The sequence below is a fragment of the Physeter macrocephalus genome, chromosome 8, assembly GCF_002837175.3.
Source record: "Physeter macrocephalus isolate SW-GA chromosome 8, ASM283717v5, whole genome shotgun sequence".
Classification (NCBI taxonomy): Eukaryota; Metazoa; Chordata; class Mammalia; order Artiodactyla; family Physeteridae; genus Physeter; species Physeter macrocephalus.
In genome coordinates this window covers 90563547-90585280 of record NC_041221.1, presented here as the reverse complement: position 1 = coordinate 90585280, position 21734 = coordinate 90563547, and the positions used below count along the sequence as shown (strand labels likewise).

At 37.9% G+C, this 21734-nt stretch overlaps 1 protein-coding gene across 1 annotated transcript in view; it reads right to left on the bottom strand.

The window, feature by feature from the left end:
- ADGRV1 (adhesion G protein-coupled receptor V1) overlaps window positions 1-21734 on the bottom strand; it is a 552025-nt gene that overhangs the window by 49385 nt on the left and 480906 nt on the right. The window contains exon 88 of the mRNA XM_024125341.3: window positions 15424-15545. Coding sequence (XP_023981109.1) covers window positions 15424-15545 — 122 coding nt within the window. The remainder of the gene's footprint in view (window positions 1-15423; window positions 15546-21734) is intronic.

The following is a 21734-nucleotide window of genomic DNA, read 5'->3' as shown; positions in this document are numbered from 1 at the left end:
AGCAATGATTTGAAGGCACCCATTCTTCAAGATAACCCTTGCAGTACACATCTATATTATTCTAGGTTAATGTTTTTCAGGTAATTTAATTTTGAAGTGGAGCTCATGAGTGAAGAACAGAGCAGAGGTTCTCGTATAGAACCTGTATTCAACTAGTGTAGTCAATAGGAACTTGTCGCTCTCTGTTTACCTGTAGTATATTATTTCATTTTACTGAAGACTGTACACACATAAAGTCACACTGGCACTGATGAGAGACATCCAAACACTTTATCTGAGGCCAGTATGTATTTAGAAATAAAAAATATTTTCTTGGATGTCTCCTCAAAATATTGAGACTAGTCTAGAAGTAACCAAATTTGCAAATGGACAAAATTCCAGTAGATGTGAAAAACTTTTACAGATTTTTTTTTCTGTAATGGCTACTTAATTGGCTTATTTGGAAGAAAGCAAACCTTTAAAATATGATGAATGAGATTATCTGAATAAAAGAAAAGCAAAAGGCTACGGCAGAAAGTTAAATTTCTCAAAAGTATCTCATAGGTACCAGTATGCACTGGTATTAGAATGGCCAAAATCCAGAACACTGACAATACCAAATGCTGGTGAGGATGTGGAGCAACAGGAATTGCTGGTGAGAATGCAACATGGTATAGCTACTTTGTAAGACTGTTTGGCGGTTTCTTACAAAAGTAAACATACTCTTACCATACAAAAAAAAAAAAAAAGTATCTCATAGGAATGTGATGTTGAAAAGTGTCCATGGAGATGACTACTTTTCTTAAATTTGTTTCAAGCATGTACGTTTGTAAAAGACCCAGGGAAATAATAATGCGTTATTATTAATAGGAAAATTATTATGAATAAATCTATTACTAATACCGCATTATTATAAGAAAATTAAAAAGAAGCAGATTCCTCACAGACTCAGAAACACCTAACTAAGTTTTCACACTTGGGATGAGAAGTGAAAAGGGAGGCATCCCTGTACAGTCTCCCCTTTATTTTTATAGCGATTCTTCATGAAAAGTGGATAACTTAAAAGTATATCATCTGTAATTCGGTAACATTTACAACTATTGCAAAATTCATTTAGTAAGACTACACCCTGTCCAACTCATTGTTATAGCTCTGGTTACCCCATGAACTGTTAGACTTTAAAGGGGAAAAGTATTCGAGGGTTTTCTGATAAAAAAAAATCATGGATAAATTTATTCAATTTTAATTTGCCTATCACTCTTCATTGAAAAAAGAAAAAAATTCCTTTGAAAAACTTCCTTTTAGCAAATGATCAGGTCACTAATACAGCTCTAGTAATCAGGCTATACAGTTCTAGTAATTTTTTTTTCCTGCACTCTTTCACTTAAGATTCTCCAACTCCTGCTGGTGCTGGGGATGGAGGTGGGCACTCAGTGATGAAACAAGAAATCTTCAGTGCAAAGTGCTGTGACCACGTCAGCAGACAAGAGACTGCCTAAACCCTCAAAAAGGAGAGAAAGCAGAGAAGCAAAAGGGAGACAATGGCTTCTCAAGCATCAATTCCCTGACTTCATTTTAAGAGACCCAAGCACATCTGGGACAATTGCTCCTTGGATTGAATACAGCCAGTGAATCCAAAGTTTCCATTCCTTTTTTTGCAATTCCATCATTTCAGATGGCTTGTCTAGCCCTAGTTAGTGCTAAGTTTACTATGTCTTTGTCTTCACTGTAAATATCAAGTAAGTGGAGAAAAATAAAGCCAGAGACTTATCATGTTTTCCTAGAAGAATGTTAACTGTACTGTGCTTTTGCTGCCATGTTTAAACTTAGTTGATATTCATTGAAAAGTAATGTGTGTTAGGGATTTCAGAAAACAGTGGAGTTCATGGATAAGAGTGTTACCAGAGGTTTGGGAAACCCACTCCATCTGGCCTGTTTAGCTCAAGGCATATGGTTTTTGGATCTCCTTTAATGATCATCCTCCTAGATGCTTGGAGCCTGGGCCATGTAATCTAATGCTTGATTTCTTCTAGCCCTGTCTTAGTCTCTAATTGTGTCCCATATGCAAGTTTTTTCCTACCCAGTAAGGTCTATATGATATTTAAAAAGACAGACTAGGCAATTGGTCCAGATGGAAGGCAGTTCAGTTGCAGCAGCAGTTAAGAGCTTGGGCTTTAGAGAGTGGCAGAGACAATGAGAGAGATGCAAAGAGAAAGCAAGGGATCTGTAAGGGAGCCATAGACATACCACCAACTTCATGTTTTTTTAGAGCTTTTCCTGCCTCTGTAGGGATCATGTTTTTTTTTTTTTTTTTTTAAATGTCTGTTTCAGCTTTCTCAGTGTTTACAAGTGTCCTAAGCAAGCCACAGGAACCTGACTTGCTAACTTGACTTGATGCTCAAGGTCACTTCTATTAAGACTGCCTAAATTACAGAACTAGGGAAATGAAGAATGGCAGATAACTTGTGGGCAGCATATTCACTGTGGAACCTCTGTCTAATCTGGAGTCTGCTGTACGATACTGCTGCCCCACAGATCCCTCAATGAAGATCCTCAACTAAGCCAAAAAGAGACTGTTCTTTGGGAGAATGTGACTTTATAGTGAACATCAATGTTAAAATAGACAAACATTTGTTGAAATGCATTAATTTTTATAAGTGAAAGATAACAAAATAATAATTCATATGTTAACTATGCTTATTGATTCATTTTAATTAAGCTTGTCTCTTTATGCATTTTAATTTAGCAAAATTTTTAATTCAACAAGCATTTGTTGAATAGCTACTATAAGCACAGCCTTCTGCTAAGGTACTGTGGAATAAGGAAATAATAAGAGGTTCTACAGTCTTGCAGCATTGCAGAGCCTAGTGGGGGAACTGATCATAGTTTATAGAATGCCAGGTCATAAGTAACTGGGTGTGTGACCTAGCCTAAATTACTTAACTTCTCTAAGACTCTGTTTCTCTGTATTTAAAATGGCAAATATAATAGTCTCTACCTTGCAGGGTTGTTGTAAGGATTAAATGAAATAAATACAATTCCACATAATAAGCACTTAATAAATATTAGTTACTATTGTTGTGATTTTTATTATAAATATATATTGAGCAGAGTGCCACGGAGACGTGTGGTCTAACATATACAAACACATTCTAGATTAATGTTTTTGAATGGATGAATATAAAATTTCCAGTGTTATGATATTGGCTCAAATAATAAGGTAAAATACATGTAATCTACCATAGTACCACTTTATAGTGAGAGTTTCCAAGGCTGACAGAGAGTCTGAAGTGTTTATAGTTATAACTAACATTTTGGAACAAAGGACACCCTATAACTAACAGATGTCATATTTACATCACATTTATATAGTATCTATACACTGGGGTCTTGTAGCTAAATAAGATCATTGAGATGATAGCTTAGTGAATGTGGCCTGTGACATCAGCAGGGTTCTGAAAAGACTGAATAATCAGCAATTAGAGAAACACAGCTAACTGATTTCAGTGGTATGCTCTGAAGATCTGAAGCTCAGAGGTTTCATTTGTATGGAAATAATCTTAAATGCATATGCAATTACGGTGTCACAGGAGGGAAAGAAGAAAGGCAGTTAATGTTACTATACACCTATTATATGCTAGAAATTTAAAAATATTTTTTGCTTGATGTCCACAGATGCCTTACAAAGTAAATCGTAGTATTCCCATTTTGGAAAAATTAAATAATTTGCCTGAGATCACAAAGCTGAAAATCTGTAGGACAGTATTTGTATTCCAAAATACCTTTACCTCACTATTTCATGGTATTTCTCAAGCTAACGAGAATGTTATTTAAATATTTGCAGAGGAAAACAGAAACATGGAATTGATTTATTCTGAAGGATGAAGATAGAACTTCCTGGATCCATCTATCTAAAATGATTTTTAAAAAATTTCAGTTCATATTTGAATTCATGCCATTAAAACTTTTTTCAGTAGGATTTTAGTTGGCATGTTTTAAAATCCATATTCTGAGAAGGCCGACCTGTTTCCTAGAGCAGTAACCTTTCAAAATATGCACCTTTAGTTGCTCCTCTGTATTGATTGTCTGTTTGTCTTATTGGTGTATTTTAGTATTGTGAAATAGGTATGAGGTTATTTTATAGCCAGAAAATCCTTTTTGAATCTCAGTCTTCAATTGATGGATTATAAATTCTAAGACCTTACTCAGTTTTTATTTTTCAAAATACTATACATATATAAAAATATATATTACATATGTATAAAATATATATATTATATATATATTATATATATGTTTTGGTGATATAGAAGACATAAAGTACACCTCATCAGTTGACCTTAAGAAGTTGCATGTATAGGCTTCCTCATCAGTGTTCCCAGGAGCACCAGCCCAGTGCATATGTTTTAAGAGGTATACACTGGATATCTGATGAATTGCAGTGACTCTAAATATCTTCATTTATTAATGTGCATTCTGTTTATATTAAACATTTATTAGATATTTGTTGAAATAAATTTGAGACTTTTGTTTCTGGCTCTGATAGAGTTTATATCAGATTAACTCTACTTGATTACAATTCTACAAGCTGGAGAATATACTTTCAGATACACATACACAATAACAAAACAACAACAAATACAGTAACAAAACAGCAGAGGGAAGGCATCCAAACAGCTCGTATCTGAGGGACCAAGATCCTAGAGAGAAGCAAAACCCATTGAGTGGGGAGTCCTATATTCACTGCTTTTTTTTTTTTTTTTTCTTCAGGGAGTTTTCCAATTCAAAGTTAGATGCCCAGAGGCTGAAGAGAAAGTTGTAGCTGGGACTTGCAGCAATCTGACCAGGTTGGGGAGACAAAAACTAGAGTTCAAATCTACTAAAGCAACCAGGACTTGAGGGGTCAAGGCTCCAAAGAGAAAGGGAACGGTAAAGGCATTTGCCACTTCTGAAGCTGCATGGGGCTGAAAGGCTAAGAAACTAAGCAGAAAGCAGCTGCTCAGAGGCTCAAAAGCTAAGCGGAGAATTCAGCTGGTTCACAGTACCAGGGAATGAAACAATGGAGTCCAGAGACTGCGAGGAAGTGGAGTTCCAGAAAACACGATAGGCTTTCAGCTGAGTCACCTGGGTCCCCTGAACAAACTTTTAGTTTGCCCCAAGAGAGGAGGCAAACCATAACTAGAGTAACCATCACAATGCCTGAAACCCAGTTTCTGCCGGACCAAAGAGGTGATGAGCCCGTATTCTCTTTTGGCTTCCAAAAGAAAATTAAACCCTCTTCAGAGAAAGAAATTTGAACTTCTTTTTATAAGGGAGTTGCACACTGACTGCCACCTATGAGAATTTACCTGCCAAAGCTTTTGTTTGGCCCACACAATGTTTGCTTTTCTCATCTGCATGCTTTGGGGAGGAGGCTCTACTGTCTGGTTCTTCTACAGTCCCCACCAACCCCTGCAGTCTCACAATAAACCTATTTTGCCCCCATAAGTTACTTACCTGAAACTGAAGGCATGTGCTACACATTTAAAAGCAGATGAGTGATGACAACAATCTATGTTGTAAGCCAAGCACTGTGAGTGTAATCGCAAGGGACTGCATGAGGGGAATACCTAAGAGGGGATGAGACCATTCAGGGGGAGAACCAGTGGCTGAAGAGAGGATTTAAAGACTGAGCTCTGACAAACATAGAGAACAGGTTCATGGCTGTCAAGGGGGAGGGGGAGTCGGGGAGGGCTGGAGTGGGAGTTTGGGGTTAGCGGATGCAAACTAGTATATATTGAATGGATAAACAACAAAGTCCTATGGTGTAGCACAGGGAGGTATATTCAATATCCTATGATAAACCACAATGGAAAAGAATATTTTTTTTAAAAAAGAATGTATATATGTATAACTGAATCACTTTGCTATACAGCAGAAATTAACACAATACTGTAAATCAACTATGCTTCAATAAAAAAAAAGACTGAGCTTACAAACTTCCTCTCTTTGGCCTCTCATTTGCCTTCATGTAGCTTCTGACAAACATTTCTTTTGTCCATTTATTCATTTATAGAACTTTGTATTTGTAAAACATTATGTAGTGTACCAATTATATTTTATACATATATTTTTATATAATACTTAGGACAAAACTGAGAGCAAGAATTAGCATCTCTCTCTGGAAAGTAGATAACTAAAGCTCAGAGATGTCAAGTCATTTGGTAGAATAGAGGTTGCATGACACTTAATTGTATGCTTCTTCTACTATACCTAACAGCTCAATATTAAAGAATGTTACCATAAAATATGCATATAAATGTATTTACAAAAAAATGTATTCTCCCCACCCCAATGTCTGAGTAATACATGAGATAAAAACAAAATTTTAGACCCTGGAAAAATTATAAATTAACACCAAGGCAAAGATTCTGAATGACCGGGTAAAAACTGGCTCAAACGTTAACTGCTTTATTCTCCCAAAACTGTTTTAACAAGGGGAGGTATGTGTCTCGCTTACTCTAATTCTTGTAGGTTTGATAATTCAGAATCAGAGCATGCTAAATCCTTTCACAGGTAAAGTAAAGGCTCACAAAGCCCAAGAAGCCGTGTTACATGGTTAAAATGCAAAAAATGCAGTCATAGAGGGCACAGGAAAAAACTTTGAAATGGAAAAACCACCGAGTAAGAAACTAACATAGGATTAGGGCAGGAGAAATGGGGTACATGTTTTGCAAGGATGCAGCCAGGTGTCAAAAGGTAGTCTATTCAGTCCCATCATTTCTAAACCTGTATTTGTAGAAGACATTCACTGGCAGATCAGATCCTAACACTTGTATTTAGAGAACCCAGCACAAATAAAAGTAAAAATCCTGCAGTCTGTCTTAAGAGCCCTGCTTGGCCAATCAACAGGTTAATGAGAAGGTAATGCTACCATTCATTGTCAAATGGAGTAAGAAGTTTATTACATGAAAACTCAAAGATATTTCACCAGCCCAGATGCTAATGAACACTGAACAGAGTTGCACGACCTAATCAAGACAATTTAAATACATCTACTTGTCTTAGCTTCTGTATATTTATTTGTAAAGTTACAGAAACGTTCTGGGACGATCTGAAGACCTAGCTTCTGTATATTTATTTATAAAGTTACAGAAATGTTCTGGGACGTTCTGAAGAGCACACGAGGCATTCATTAGTTTCTGAATTTCACTCTACAAAACAAGTGTAGTAATTTTTTTCCACTGAACTTGACATGGTTCTGGGACAAATCAATGATAGAATCCCAACCTCCTCTGGCTTCTACATGTTTATTCCAGGGTTTTCTGGGAACACTGCTTTTCCACTCTTCATGAATAGTCATGTGCTAGCCTCCAATGGAAACAAAGTGACATATCTTATTACTGCTGGCTGTTGGAAAGCAATGGCAAAGGGAGTGCATTGAAACAATTAGTCCTCTGTAACTGATTATTTAACAATGTGTACTTCCCAAGAGCTGTTTATCCTCAAAAGGAAGCAGCCAAGACTAAATAGGTACTGTACCTATGTAGATACCTGCACTGAAGCCCTCTGGATGCTAAACGGGGATTCTCACAGAAGAAAATTAATGGAGGATTCTTTTCTTTTCTATTCCATTTGCAATGAACCCTGTACCTTTTCGTGAGCAAGGAAACATATTCCATTTCTCACGATACCTCAAGGACTATTTTTATTGGGAAAATCTCTTCATGAAAGATGGATTTCGTTTTAAAGCTGAAATTCAACATAGAACAACAAGAGATACATGGAAAGCAAGGAAGGAAGAGAGGGAAGAAGGTAGAAAGAGAGGGAAGGAAGGAAGAAGGGAGAGAAAGAAAGAAGGAGGATAAAGAAAAGAAACACTATTTTTTAGTAGAAGAAAAATGCTTTATGTGTTCAAGGCACTCTAGTGGCCACTAAAAAACAATGTTTTTAAAATGTAGGAGAAACTGTTCCCACCTTTAAGTCACTTATTTCCCTAGCGATTCAGCTGTTAAAGATGCGGGGCTAGGAATGAAAATGATTTTAACTAGCTGACCTTAAATTTGAATACAGGCTATATATTTTTAGCTACAAATTCCATGTTGTAACTCCCTTCTCTGAAATAGGGAATGATTCAAAAACTGCCAGGGAACATCTCGAGACCAGATGCTCACATAAACGAACAAGTACAAGTCAGTTACAGGGAGACAGTCAAATAAGATTCTGAAGAATGTGGTCTCATAACTCACATACTGAGAAATGTCATATCCCCATACTATGTAAAGTTCTGCTCCCTTGCCAACTTACGCATTCCAAGAAGAATGCATTTCAGCTTTTGGAAAGGTTCTTCTCTGTATATGAATCTTCTCCAGAACTTATTTTTCAGCATCTCCAAGAAGCTCATGTCTCTTTACTGCCGGCTACCCTCATTATCTTACCTGGGATTCCCTACATGTAAGTAGATTGTCAGTCAGTGAAATTTTGACGTAGTCAATGTGAGAGCCTTAGAGAAACCTGAAATATATGCTGTATGTAAGTCTGAAGCTGAGTGGTTAGGTTAAAAATAGAAATGCATTTTAGAACATAGTTAAGCTAGGAGCGATGCACAAAACGTTTAGAGTGTGGCATAGGCGCTGACCCATCAGACTGCAGGTCTAGTGCTGGAGCAGGGTCCTGGTGCTCCCTGTCTAGCCAAGCATTAGCCTTTTAGCTGCTAGAGGTCTGTGGTGCTTCTACCTTAAATAGCTAGAAGTCTGGGACACTTGCAGGGGGTTTAGACAGTAGTTATTTCAATATTATGATGACTGATAGGGTTCTACTAGTGACTACCAGCTGAGTATCAAACTTAGTGATTATTTTCTTTAATTGTTACACAAATGTGGATATACCTTGGACTAAACATTTTAAGAAAGTTGTCATCTGTAAGTTTTAGCATAAATCTACTTAGAAACGACAAACTCAACTTTTTTTTTTTAAAAATAGAGGTTATTGAGTTAATGGATGAGAAAATTAAGAAAAATAATGTAGTCCCTTATGACTTTCCTGTGGACAATATAGAGACATTTGGCTATATGATGGATCCCAAGGATATTCATAATAAACCTATGTCACATTGATTAAGTTTCCTAGTAGTTTGACAATAGCTGTCCTTGGCCTTGTCCAAACTTATATCAATGAACAAGAAAATTTAGAAAATATATATAATGGACATCTGTTACTTTGGTCTGCCTAGCACTGTTACCATTCTATTGGTAAGAGATTCTTTTCTTCTGGTGGGAATTCCATTCCATGTGGTTTTTGTGAGATCAACTCATCTTTCCACTGTTAGCGTCTGCTCATGACTCAGTCCTGGCCAGAGTACCTGCCACCCTGTGACTGGTTTCTGGATAATCAGTGATTCAAAGTGAGGGTAATTTAAGTCCTTCACAGGATTTTCCTTGCTGGGGCTAGAAAGCCAGTAGGAATTAAGACTGCTGGTGGCTACCATGCTCAGCGCACTCAGAAAGCCTATTTAGCAAAACCAAGATAGAGCCCCGAGGCCTTTGGGATTTGGGATTGCTAAGCAAGTATGTACAGAACACCTTTTTTTTTTTTGGAAATTTTAGAGTCCCTCTTTTGATACAAAAGAAAGCGCAATGGAAATCAGGATTTGTTCACCTCACATCCAGACATCAAGCGCATCATGGGGAAGTAGAAAAAAAGCAGATACCATAAACATGCTGACATGCTAGCGAGCAACTCCTAGAATTAAAAAAAAAAAAAAAAACCCCAGGAAATAAACTCAGAGGACATTTCCCCCTTTATTTATTCTCTATGTTCTGCTTACTCTTGATACTCAACAGTTTAAATTTTTTTAAACAATCAAGAAGGGCTTCCCTGGTGGCGCAGTGGTAGCGCGTCCGCCTGCCGATGCAGGGGAACCGGGTTCGCGCCCCGGTCTGGGAGGATCCCACGTGCCGCGGAGCGGCTGGGACCGTGAGCCATGGCCGCTGGGCCTGCGAGTCTGGAGCCTGTGCTCCGCAACGGGAGAGGCCACAACAAGGGGAGGCCCGCATACCACAAAAAAAAAAAAAAAAAAAAAAAACTGATTACACCAAGTGTTGGCAAGGATGTGGAGCGACTGCAATTCTCCAACACTGCCAGCATGAGTATAAACTGGTACAACTGTAAATTGGAAAACTGTTGAGTAGACTCTACTAAAATTGAATTTATGAATATCCTCTGTCCCAGCAATTCCACTCCTAGATATATACCCAATAGAAATGTGTTGTTCAACACATTTGTTGTTCACATATGTTGTTCAACAACATATGTTCAACAAAAGACATGTGCGAGCCATGGCCGCTGGGCCTGCGCGTCTGGAGCCTGTGCTCCGCAACGGGAGAGGCCACAACAAGGGGAGGCCCGCATACCACAAAAAAAAACAAAAAAAAAACAAAAAAAAAAACAATCAAGAAGATGAAAATAACATGCCTAAATCAATAAAAATTTGAATTAAAGTTCAGTTCTTGGGGAAAAAATGTCTTAGAGTTCAAGGAAGAAGCAATAAAAATAATGGTAGACATATTTAGAATAACTTTTTTTACATCACTTTTGCATTTGCATCCATCATGCTTTAGAAAGTATTTCATATACATTTTCTTAAAATGCTCAAACATATTAAAAGTTTTGTAGCTCAACCCTGAATCTTCAGAAAGTGATCAAGAAATTTCTGATAATATTTCAAATGATCAAGATTTTCTTCTTTAAATTGTACCCAATAATATCAAATATCAGAATATTATAAAAATATATCTTTCATCTGTCAGTTTCAGAGCACCTATGGCATAATAATAATCTGGATTAAAAAGTGAGGCAGTAATCACCTCTGAGCAAAATATAAAAGCCAAGCATAAGATATATAGTACACTTTTCCGGTCACAGGTGTTGACAAAAGCCAATAAGAAAATACAAAAGTCAGGGACTCCCCTGGTGGTCCAGTGGGTAAGACTCCGTGTTCCCAATGCAGGGGGCCCTGGACTCGATCCCTGGTTTGGGAACTAGATCCTGCGTGCATGTGGCAACTAAGAGTTTGCATGCTGAAATTAAGAGTCCACATGCCACAACTAAGAGTCCTCATGCCACAACTAAAAGATCCCGCATGCTGCAACTAAAGATCCCGCATGCCACAACTAAGACCCAGAGCAGCCTAAATAAATTAATTAATTAATTTTAAAAAAGCATGGAATCATGGAAATGCCCAGTTGAAGACGTGAAGTAGTTTATAAATTAAATGAACTTTAATAAACCCTAGAGAAACCATAGTTTCCAAGTGTTTCTTAACAGGCATTCCTTTTAGGACTGACTCACTGAGCACTTGTGCTAGGAATGTGCCAGTGCACCAGATACCAGGCAACAGTGATACAGTCATTGCTTCAATGGTGCCACATAGATGGAATTAAGCTCATTAAACCTGAGTTTGAAATATTTTTAGTTTTTACTTATACTTAGCTTGTTTTCAGTTCCTCAAAGAAAGAGATCATAACAATTCCTTTTTTATCTTCCTGTGAAATATAGTTTACTCCTCAACAATCCTCCTTTATTACCAAACCTCTAACCTCCGTAAGAGCTCAATAAACCTTTCTCTTGGGTGTGGTTTGATAGGTTACAATGGCTACCATTTCAATCGTAAGGCTTAATTTATTTAATTACTGCTGAATTACAATGACAGATTTCAGGTGTCCAACCCGAATCCCACCAATTTCTCTCTAAGCAGTCATTTCTTTACCATCTTCCAACCCACCATAATTTATTATTTACTTTCTACCTAGAAACTGCTCCTTACCTTTTACTATTTTTACCACAAGCTTTTAAATCCATTCCTCTCAACAAATGTCCTTGCTTTTTGCCTTTCAGAGATAAGAGAGAGAATTACATACAAACCCCAACTTTCCAGACTTTCAGCTCCAGAATAGTTTTTCGTGTACTCCTATCCTTCCGTCTTTCCTGAGCCTCAGTGAAAGAAACATGTCTAACTCCTCCCTCAGACAGGCCGTCTGTCTCTTCTGTTTTCCTGCCCTGTCCATGATCTTGCCAAGGCAATGAGCCTTTCCTCCAGTTGTCAGTTTCTTCTTCTCTCTTGGTTCTTTTCACAAGGAAAGAAAACCAAACCCCCAAATTTCCTTTGAACCAACCAACCTTCCTTCCTAAGCTATTGCTTTCTCCATTAAACTTCTTGAATAAAACAAACAAACAAAAACTGCTCTTTAAGTGTGAGTTACTGTACAATTGCTTTATGTTCATTACGCCATTTAATTAAATCACACTGTAATCCTAAATAGTATTTATTCCCGTTTCACAGATGAAGAAAGTAGAACTGGGTAAACATCTGTGACTCAGCTGAAGTCAACCGATAGTAGGCTGGTGGAGTTACGATCACACTTACTTTAACCAACGGTTCTCAAGCTGTGGTCTCTAGAGCAGCTGCATCAGCATCTCCTGGAACTTGCTAGAAATGCAAAGTCTCAGGTCCCACCCTGATCTACTGTATCAGAAGCTCTGGGTGTGGGACCTACAATCTGTGTTTTAACAAGCCCTTCACGAGATTCTGATGACACTACAGTTCGGGGACCAGTGCTCTAGACCACAATGCCCTTCTGTTCTCATTCTATTCGACTTCTCTGCTACACTTGACAGAGTTAGGTGTTTTCTTTTCAAGCCTTCTTTTCTACCAGAAACTCCAAACTACTCTATCTTGATTCTCTTTCACTAACAATCTCTTTCACTAGCCTTCTTGCTAAAACATTGGTTAGCTTTACCAATGTCTCCCAAATCTCACCAACTCACCAACTTTGCTGCATGTTCCCTAGGACCCTCTCTTGATGTAATCTCCATGTTGACCAAAGGAGTCAGTGCTCAGCCATTCACCGCAGCCAGCATCTCTAGGTGACATTGCTCTCTTGCCCCCTACATTCCTACATTTAATTGGCTAATCAAATTTCATCAATATTTATCTCTAGAATATTCTCAAACCTGTCACCTATCTCTATTCCCAGGTGCACTCCCAAACATAGGCTGGAATATGATAACAGCCTTCCTGCCTGGAGTTGCTCTTCTTTTCAATACCCTCCTCAACATTTCCAGTTATCCTTCTAAAAAGTAGGTATAAGCATGTCATTCCCATTCAAAATTTAAAAATTAAAAAAAAAAACCTAACAAAATTTTGAAAACTAATCAGAATAAAACAAACAAAACATCCAACTTTTATGGCTTCCCTTTACCTAAAGGCTGAAGTTTAACATCCCATTCTGAGCATGGTAACATGGCGATTAAGCCAACCTAGCCACTGTCTCCTCTCCCACCACTAACTGCAAAACCTTTCTTCCTCCCCCAAACCTTTGCTGAATGTAGGCAAAGTTAATCACGTTTCTTTTTTGCAGGCTAGGCTAACACTGTATTCTCTGCCTGAAATACCCATCTCTGACTATCTACTCATCACTTATTTAATAAACATTAAATATGACACAAACTCAGGGGCAGGTAAAATGAACAAATTGAATATATCGAGTATAATGAGGTAACGTGCCCCATCTAAAGAGGGCAGCATCTACTCAAGACTTGAAAATTGCTGCCATGCAAATACTGCCATTAGAGAAAAGCCAGACATTCAGGTTTTCATGTGAAATTTCTCAATTTAAACATTGAGCAAATATTTATTTATTTATTTATTTATTTTCCACATCTTTATTGGAATATAAATGCTTTACAATGGTGTGTTAGTTTCTGCTGTGTAACAAAGTGAATCAGCTATACATATACATATAACCCCATATCTCCTCTTCCTTGCGTCTCCCTCCCACCCTCCCTATCTCACCCCTTGAGGTGGTCACAAAGCATCAAGTTGATCTCCCTGTGCTATGCAGCAGCTTCCCACTAGCCATCCATTTTACATTTGGTAGTGTATATATGTCAGTGCTACTCTCTCACTTCATCACAGCTTCCCCTTCCCCCCATCCCCGGTGCCCTCATGTCTGTTCTCTACGTCTGCATCTTTATTCCTGCCCTGCCACTAGGTTCACCAGTACCGCTTTTTAAAATTCCATATATATGCGTTAGCATACGGTATTTGTTTTTCTCTTTCTGACTTACTTCACTCTGTATACTAAAAAAATCTAAAACCCTGTTCTGTGGACCATTGTGTGTCCACCAAATAAAACACATCTATAGGCTGTCAATGTGGACTTTGGTGTTAGTTCCGCTAGGCCTAGGTATTCAAAGGTGACCGAGACAGGGTCTCTGACCTGAGTGGCTCACCTTTGGTGTTCAGCTCAAACACTAGCACAGGCAGGAGTAAACAAGTCCTCTACTCTGCTCTCATAACACTTTGTTTACATGGCACCTGCCAGAGTATACCCTTACAGCTAATTGTTTGCTTACTCCCTGAATCGTCAGATCCTAGAGAAGCAGTGCTGTCATCTTCATCCTAGTAATGGTAGCACTGGCACACTGTGCTAGTAGCTGGTACTCAATTATAACTCTATTGGGAGATGTCTGTATATCAACTTGTATCAACTTGATTCCAAATGTTTAAGCCACTTTGTATTTTTCCCTCCCTAAATCGATATTATGTTTTGATTAGGCACCATGCTGTTAGATATGATCTCACTAATGAATCTGTCTCCTAAAAAGCAAACCTGAATATGTTTTGAGTCATGTTTCAGTTTTATGCTATAATCCTAATATTTTTCCTACAGAGGTTTCTTGTAAGATGGTGGTCCAAACAAGGGCTGTTAACAGATATCCTTGGCAAATTCAATAAATTGTTTTAGTCTAGGACACACCTTTTCACTTTGAAAAATAAGAAAAAATGAGTTCATTTGTTCCATTTGCTAATTTCTGGGTACAACTTTTTTTCCATTTAACAAAAGCACTAAAAAAGTCAGCTTTAACTTTTGTTACAGTTATATAATTCCTGGTTATGCTATCCAAACATTCTCACAAAGCTAATTTAAGCTAGGCATTGCCAGACTTGGAGGATGTCAATCATTTTTAAGTGAACCAAAACACCAAGCACCAGACTCAAGAGGGAACTGCTTGACCATCATTGTTATTTTACTCTCAGTTGATCTAATTTCTAGACACAGACCCACTCCAAATATGTGCATATGCCCTAGATGGCTGCCATCTGTGAAGTTTATAAACATCAATCCTATTGAAAAAGAAACATGTTTTTGTAGTTACTTAGGTGTTGTCAAAATAAAGGAGGGTAAATATTTTATGTCTTCCCTATTTGTATAACCAGCAGTTAGAGGTCCAGCCATATTTCAGGAGTTAAAAAATTTTAACATAATCTTTGTCATTTTATTCTAAAACTCTGCGTGATGTTTTTGTGCATACGAATTCACCTACATGCGGACGCTTGATTTCTTTATGTTGAAACTCCCTGCCTCGTGTTCATGTGTGCTGTAACCAAACTGTAAGGCTTACCTGCAGACTGTTGAAAATGACGAAGAGGACCAGCATCCAGAAGTGTCTGTAAGCCATGTGCAGGCCTCCCCAAAGCCATGTCATTGAAATCAGGGCAAAGAGATATAAAACCAGTGGAATTTCTAGACATCATAAAATAAAAAGAAAAGAAAAAGAATTTTTGAACTTCAGAATACTGCATAATCATACATATACACAAAATTATTTTTAGCTACTTTCTGGAGATACTCTCTATGTCTAAGCATTCATTTTGAAAGAACAACCTTGGAAATACCAGTCTTACGACAGAGAAGGCAACGGTAACATTGCTGAGTCCACCTTCCTTCTGTTTTGCTGGTAGGCAGGGGACTGAAGAAGGATGAGAACTGTTCCTCTCCTAGACTACCACCTGCTGGACTGTTCAGGAAGTGCCACCAACAACTGGGGAGATGCAATCACATTTCAATCCCAGGGAAGACCGGGTATATAAATCTCCTTAAAAGATTTTCTCTACCAGAAAATGGTAGGCAGCAGTGTGCTCTCAAAATTACTGTAGTCCAGTCTGACATTTTAAAACTTAAGTGATATAACTCGTTTGTATGTGATGGAAAAATATATATTTATCTCTTTTTCTGACTGAGTGGGCACCAAACGTCACAGCCATGGTTAAGAGCAAAGATGAAGTGAAGGATTCACTACCGACAACACTAAGCTTATTCTACCCATCATTTTATTGTGCAATTTGTTTTAATAGTTTCCAGAACAGATTTCTTCAGGGCCAAAGGACTTCATTACCCTTTCTACTTATTTTTGATATTTGGGATTTAGAATAATAATTTTAAAGAAGGGTTATTAATATTTAAATGGCAAACCACAGAATATTTGGAAAGTGAATCAGATCTTATCAGCTGCACATAAACACATTTTCAAGCTATTGAAAGACATCAGGAAGGACCACACATCACTGACAACTCTCATGACAGACCTCAAAGTCCATATATACTCAACATCATCAATAATTGCCTAAAATCTACATACACTGTGGAAATCTGAACAGTTATTTACAATTTTAGCAAATTAAAAATTTTATTTTATTTTGAAACAATCTCAAACTTATAGAAGGGTTGCAAGTACAGTATTGACAAGAAAGTTTTGTTTTTCCCTGAACCATTTGAAAGTTGCCAACCTGATCCCTCATCACCCTCTGAACATTGTAATGTATATTTTCTACAAAGACATTCTCCTACATTAACACAATACAACCATCAAATGAGAAAATTGACACTGATATGTTACGACTATCCTCAGATCCCACTCAAGATCTGTCAATTATTCCAGCAATTTCCTTTGTAGCAGAAGAATCCAGTTGACATTTCTGTAGTCTTCTTTAATCTAAAATGGCTCCTTTAACAGTATTGAGGTTCCTTAAAAAACTAAAAATAGAACTGCCATACGACCCCATAAAAAGAAACGAAATTGAGTTATTTGTAGTGAGGTGGATGGACCTAGAGTCTGTCATACAGAGTGAAGTAAGTCAGAAAGAGAAAAACAAATACCGTATGCTAACACATAAATATGGAATGTAAAAAAAAAAAAGTCATGAAGAATCTAGGGGCAAGACGGGAATAAAGATGCAGACCTACTAGAGAATGTCCTCAAGGACACGGGGAGGGGGAAGGGTAAGCTGGGACAAAGTGAGAGAGTGGTAGTGTACATATGGACATATATATACTACCAAACGTAAAATAGCTAGCTAGTGGGAAGCAGTCGCATAGCACAGGGAAATCAGCTTGGTGCTTTGTGACCACCTAGAGGGCTGGGAGGGAGACACAAGAGGGAAGAGGTATGGGGATATATGTACATGTATAACTGATTCACTTTGTTATAAAGCAGAAACTAACACACCACTGTAAAGCAATTATACTCCAATAAAAATGTTTAAAAAATAAATAAATAAATAAAATGGCTCCTTTGAGTGTCGTTGGCTTTTGTGACTCTGGCATTTTTGAAGATTACCAGCCAGTTTGTCTTGTAGAGTGCCCTTAAATTTGAGTTTGATATTTTCCCATGATTTAGATCATAAGCTTTGCCAGAAATCACAGAAGTGATCCTGGGTTCTTTTCATAACATTCTATTGGTTGGCACAAGATTTCAATTTGTCCCATTATCTAGGATGTTCATTTTGGTCATTTGATTAAGCTAGTGGCTGCAAGAATTCTCCACTGTAAAGCTAGTCTCTCTCCCTTTGTAATTAGTATGTATCTTGCATGGCATTACTTTGAATCTAGGTAAATATCCTTTCACTTATCAAATATCTGATTTATTCATTTATTTATTTTTATAATATGGACTCATATAATTCTCAACGTAATGGGTTATCATCTACTACTACCATTTATTTTGATGCTCAAATTGTCCTAAGTCTGATTAGTGGGTACCCCTTCAAGATGGTTTCTGTGACTTCTGTTATGCCCTCATCATTCTGTTTTGGCCCAACAAGATGTTTCAAGCTCATCTTGTACTTTCCCTGCCCCAGTCCTGGTTTCCTTTAGGGTAGAATGGCGTTCAGAAACCAAGATCTGGGGCTGGGTATGGTCATTGCTATTGGGGTGCTGTTGCTCCTACGTCCTCTCAGTAGACAGAGCTGGGGAATACCTGTCTGCACACATCTGCACACACACTCATTTCCATCTAGATTTCTATATCTATCTCTGTACAATGAAAATCATTAGTGTATACCAATATTTCCCATTCCAATCCAATGCCACAAGGTTAATTGTAATTGTCTATTTTTCTGCATTTGTAACTTCCTTCTCTGTTGGCAAGAAATGTACTTCTCAAGATTCTTAAAATATCTACCTATTTGATCAACTCTATTTGATTGTAACCAATCTCCCATTGCTGTTGTCCCTGCCTTGCACAGATGGCCTCCCAAATCCACTCAGGTTCTTAGGAGCCTTGCGAGTACACTCCACCCTTCACACGGATGCCCCCTCACAATGACTGGCTTGTGACACTCCATGCTTGACACCTTCCACTGGATGCATACCTGGCTCTGTCAAACTAATGGCTTTAGGATGGAATTGTTCTGGAAGGGAAAAGAAAGGAAAGAAAGAAACGAAGAGGGAACCTAAGCATTTTTTTTTTTTTGAGAAGAAAAAAGGCTTTCGAAGGAGACATACTGATATCTTGTCAGATATCCCCTTTTTAGAAAAATGTCAATTGTCTAAGTTATTACAACTGCACAGAGAAAATAAGAATAATATAAGACAGTTTATGCAGATGAATAGTTCCTGTGTCATCGATGCCTTACCATAGGACAGGAGCGAATATATTACGATTTATTTAATTTCTTTAAAAAACATCATTTTTGTTAAATGAAATCATACAATTTGATAAAGGGCCAGAAGGCTCTTTTTTACTTCTGACAAGATACCCTAATATTTAGGAAATTGCCTAAGTTATGCTCATGAAAGTTTTCAGAGATTAGGTATTAGTCTGGCAATTGCATTCTTTGCTCTCACTGTGCAAGTACAAAATTCTATTTATGGCTCTGTGTACAGTATAAAAGGACATGCATATTTCGCATGAACAGCTAGGAACCAAATTTTCAAAATTTGGCCTGCATGTTCCTGTGAGCGCCCAGAGCCAGACAAGTGCTGTGTGCTGACAAAGCTCCATGCGGAAGCCAAAAGAGCATACCGGGGCTGACTAGGAACACCCAGGGCTCATGTTTTTCTGTAACTCTGCAGAAAAGTGTGGTAGTTTGGCAACCCAGATCAGAAACTGCAAGGAAAGAAAGCCAGTCATAAATAACTCAGTATACTGCACAATAGACCCCAGGCTGGTTTTCCAGCAGTGCAACAATCACTAAGACATGATTTCAGATGGAAGAAACATATCCAGAGGTACAACCGGATTTTGTGGGCCTGAACTTTTATAAAACTTGGGCAGGCTGAGCGGCCATGGCTCACGGGCCCAGCCGCTCCGCGGCATGTGGGATCTTCCCGGACTGGGGCACAAACCCGCGCTCCCTGCATCGGCAGGCGGATTCTCAACCACTGCGCCACCAGGGAAGCCCCCGGAAAGGCTTCTTTAAAAAATAAAAATTTCAAAAGCATAATTAGGTAGAAGATCTTGGAAGAGGCCCATGCAAGTAACAGGCCCTAAAACGTATGCCCCATCAGCTTTTATGGTTAACCTAAAGGAGGTACCTTTCACCTCTGGGGCCTAGAGTAACAATGACCAAAGGGAGAAGGGGTGTGAGAGTGGGTGATGGTGATGAAAGTAGGGAGGAGCATGTTGTTGTTTAAAAGCTACTATGAATTCCACTTGGCAAATTGAAAATTAATGTTCTTTTAATGAAAATCATTTAGTTACATATTTCCTAAGCTGATACTGCACGTTTGGTGAAATATTAGTAACTTTTCCGTTGGCTATGTAAGTCACTGCTTACTGAAGCAGGGATTTATAATAGGTAATGTTAGAAATATAAGTTTAGGAGTGAATTAGTTAATAGAAAACGGAATCATTTCAATGTTCCCAATAAAAGGGAACCCTAAAAACACAGTATTGGATCCACGGAATAAGGGTATCTATATAAAGACTGTGCTATCCAGAATATACAAGGAACCCCTTGAAGTCAACAAAAAACAAACAACCCAATTCAAAAATGGGCAGTGGACTTAAACAGACATTTCTCCCAAGAAGATATACAAATGGTCATTGAGCATAGGCAAAGATGACCAACATCACTAGTCACTAGGGAAATGCAAATCAAACCCACAATGAGATACTATTTGTACCCACTAGGATAGCTATTGTCAAAAAACGAGAAAGTTACAAATGTTGGCAAAGATGTGGAGAAATTGGAACCCTTTTGCCTTGCTGGTAAGAATGTAAAATGGTGTGGCTTCTGTGGAAAACGGTTTGGTGGTACCTCAAAAAGTTAAACATAGAATTACCACATAATCTAGAAATTTCACTTCTAGGTATATGCTCAAAATAATTAAAACCAGGGACTCAGAGACTTGTACATCAATGTTCGTGGCAGCATCATTCACAGTATCCCAAAGGTGGAAACCCAAATGTCCCTCAACAGATGAAAGGATAAACAAAATACAATGTACACATACAATGAAATATTGCTCAGCCTTAAAAAGGAATGAAATTCTGACATATGCTACAACGTGGATAAACGTTGAAAACATTATGTTAAGTAAAATAAGCCAGACACAAAAGGACAAATATTGTATTATTCCACTTATATGAGGTGCCTAGAATAGGCAAATTCAGAGGCAGAAAGTAGAATAGAGGTTACCAGGAGCTGGGAGGGGGAAAAGAGGGCGTTATTGCTTAATGGGTACAGAGTTTATGTTTGGGATGATGAAAAAGTTCTGAAAATAGATGGCGGCGATGGTTGCACAACATTGTGAATGTATTTATTGCCACTGAATTGTACACTTAAAAATAGTTACAATGGTAAATTTTATGTTATGTATATTTTACTACATGCTAAAAAAGACAGGCTTGTGGCAAGATGAAGTTCCACAAGGAGGGAGAAAACAATCAATCCTCAAAGTACTTAAAATACTTACATTAGCAAGAGTCACTAATGTGAAAAACAAAGTAATCTGAAAAGGTTTTAGTGAAAGAAATTACTTGTGGAAAGTAGCAAAAAAAAAAAAAAACCAGGGCTTCCCTGGTGGCGCAGTGGTTGAGAGTCCGCCTGCCGATGCAGGGGACACGGGTTTGTGCCCCGGTCCGGGAAGATCCCACATGCCGCGGAGCTTCTGGGCCCGTGAGCCATGGCTGCTGAGCCTGCGCGTCCGGAGCCTGTGCTCCGCAACGGGAGAGGCCACAACAGTGATTGAGAATACATAAAATCTCTTTACTTTTTAGTGGAAAATATGATTTCAATGAATTGCCATTTTTAAAGGAAGTATGGTTCTATATTATGTCTTTTCTTTGTAATTGCAGTCTTGGCTTTATTGCTATGCACCAGTGACAACAATAATGGCTTTATTATGGAAATCACACCTCATTTACATGAAGCTGAAATTTATTTGTGTTTACAATCTTCTAAAGTACTTGTTTTAATTTTACCTCACTGACCTTCTGATTCTAACAACTTGGATGTGCTGCTAAAACAAACTCATCAACGTAAAACAAGGAACACAACTGTGAAATAATGTGGATCTGAGATATTTAAGGGTCTATTTCCAACAATAAGCATGCATTATTTTTAAATTAGAAAAAAAGGTAATTAAAAAAAGGCATCAAAAGGTCTTTCATTTCTAAAATATGGGCCTTTATTCTGAAATGAGCAGATA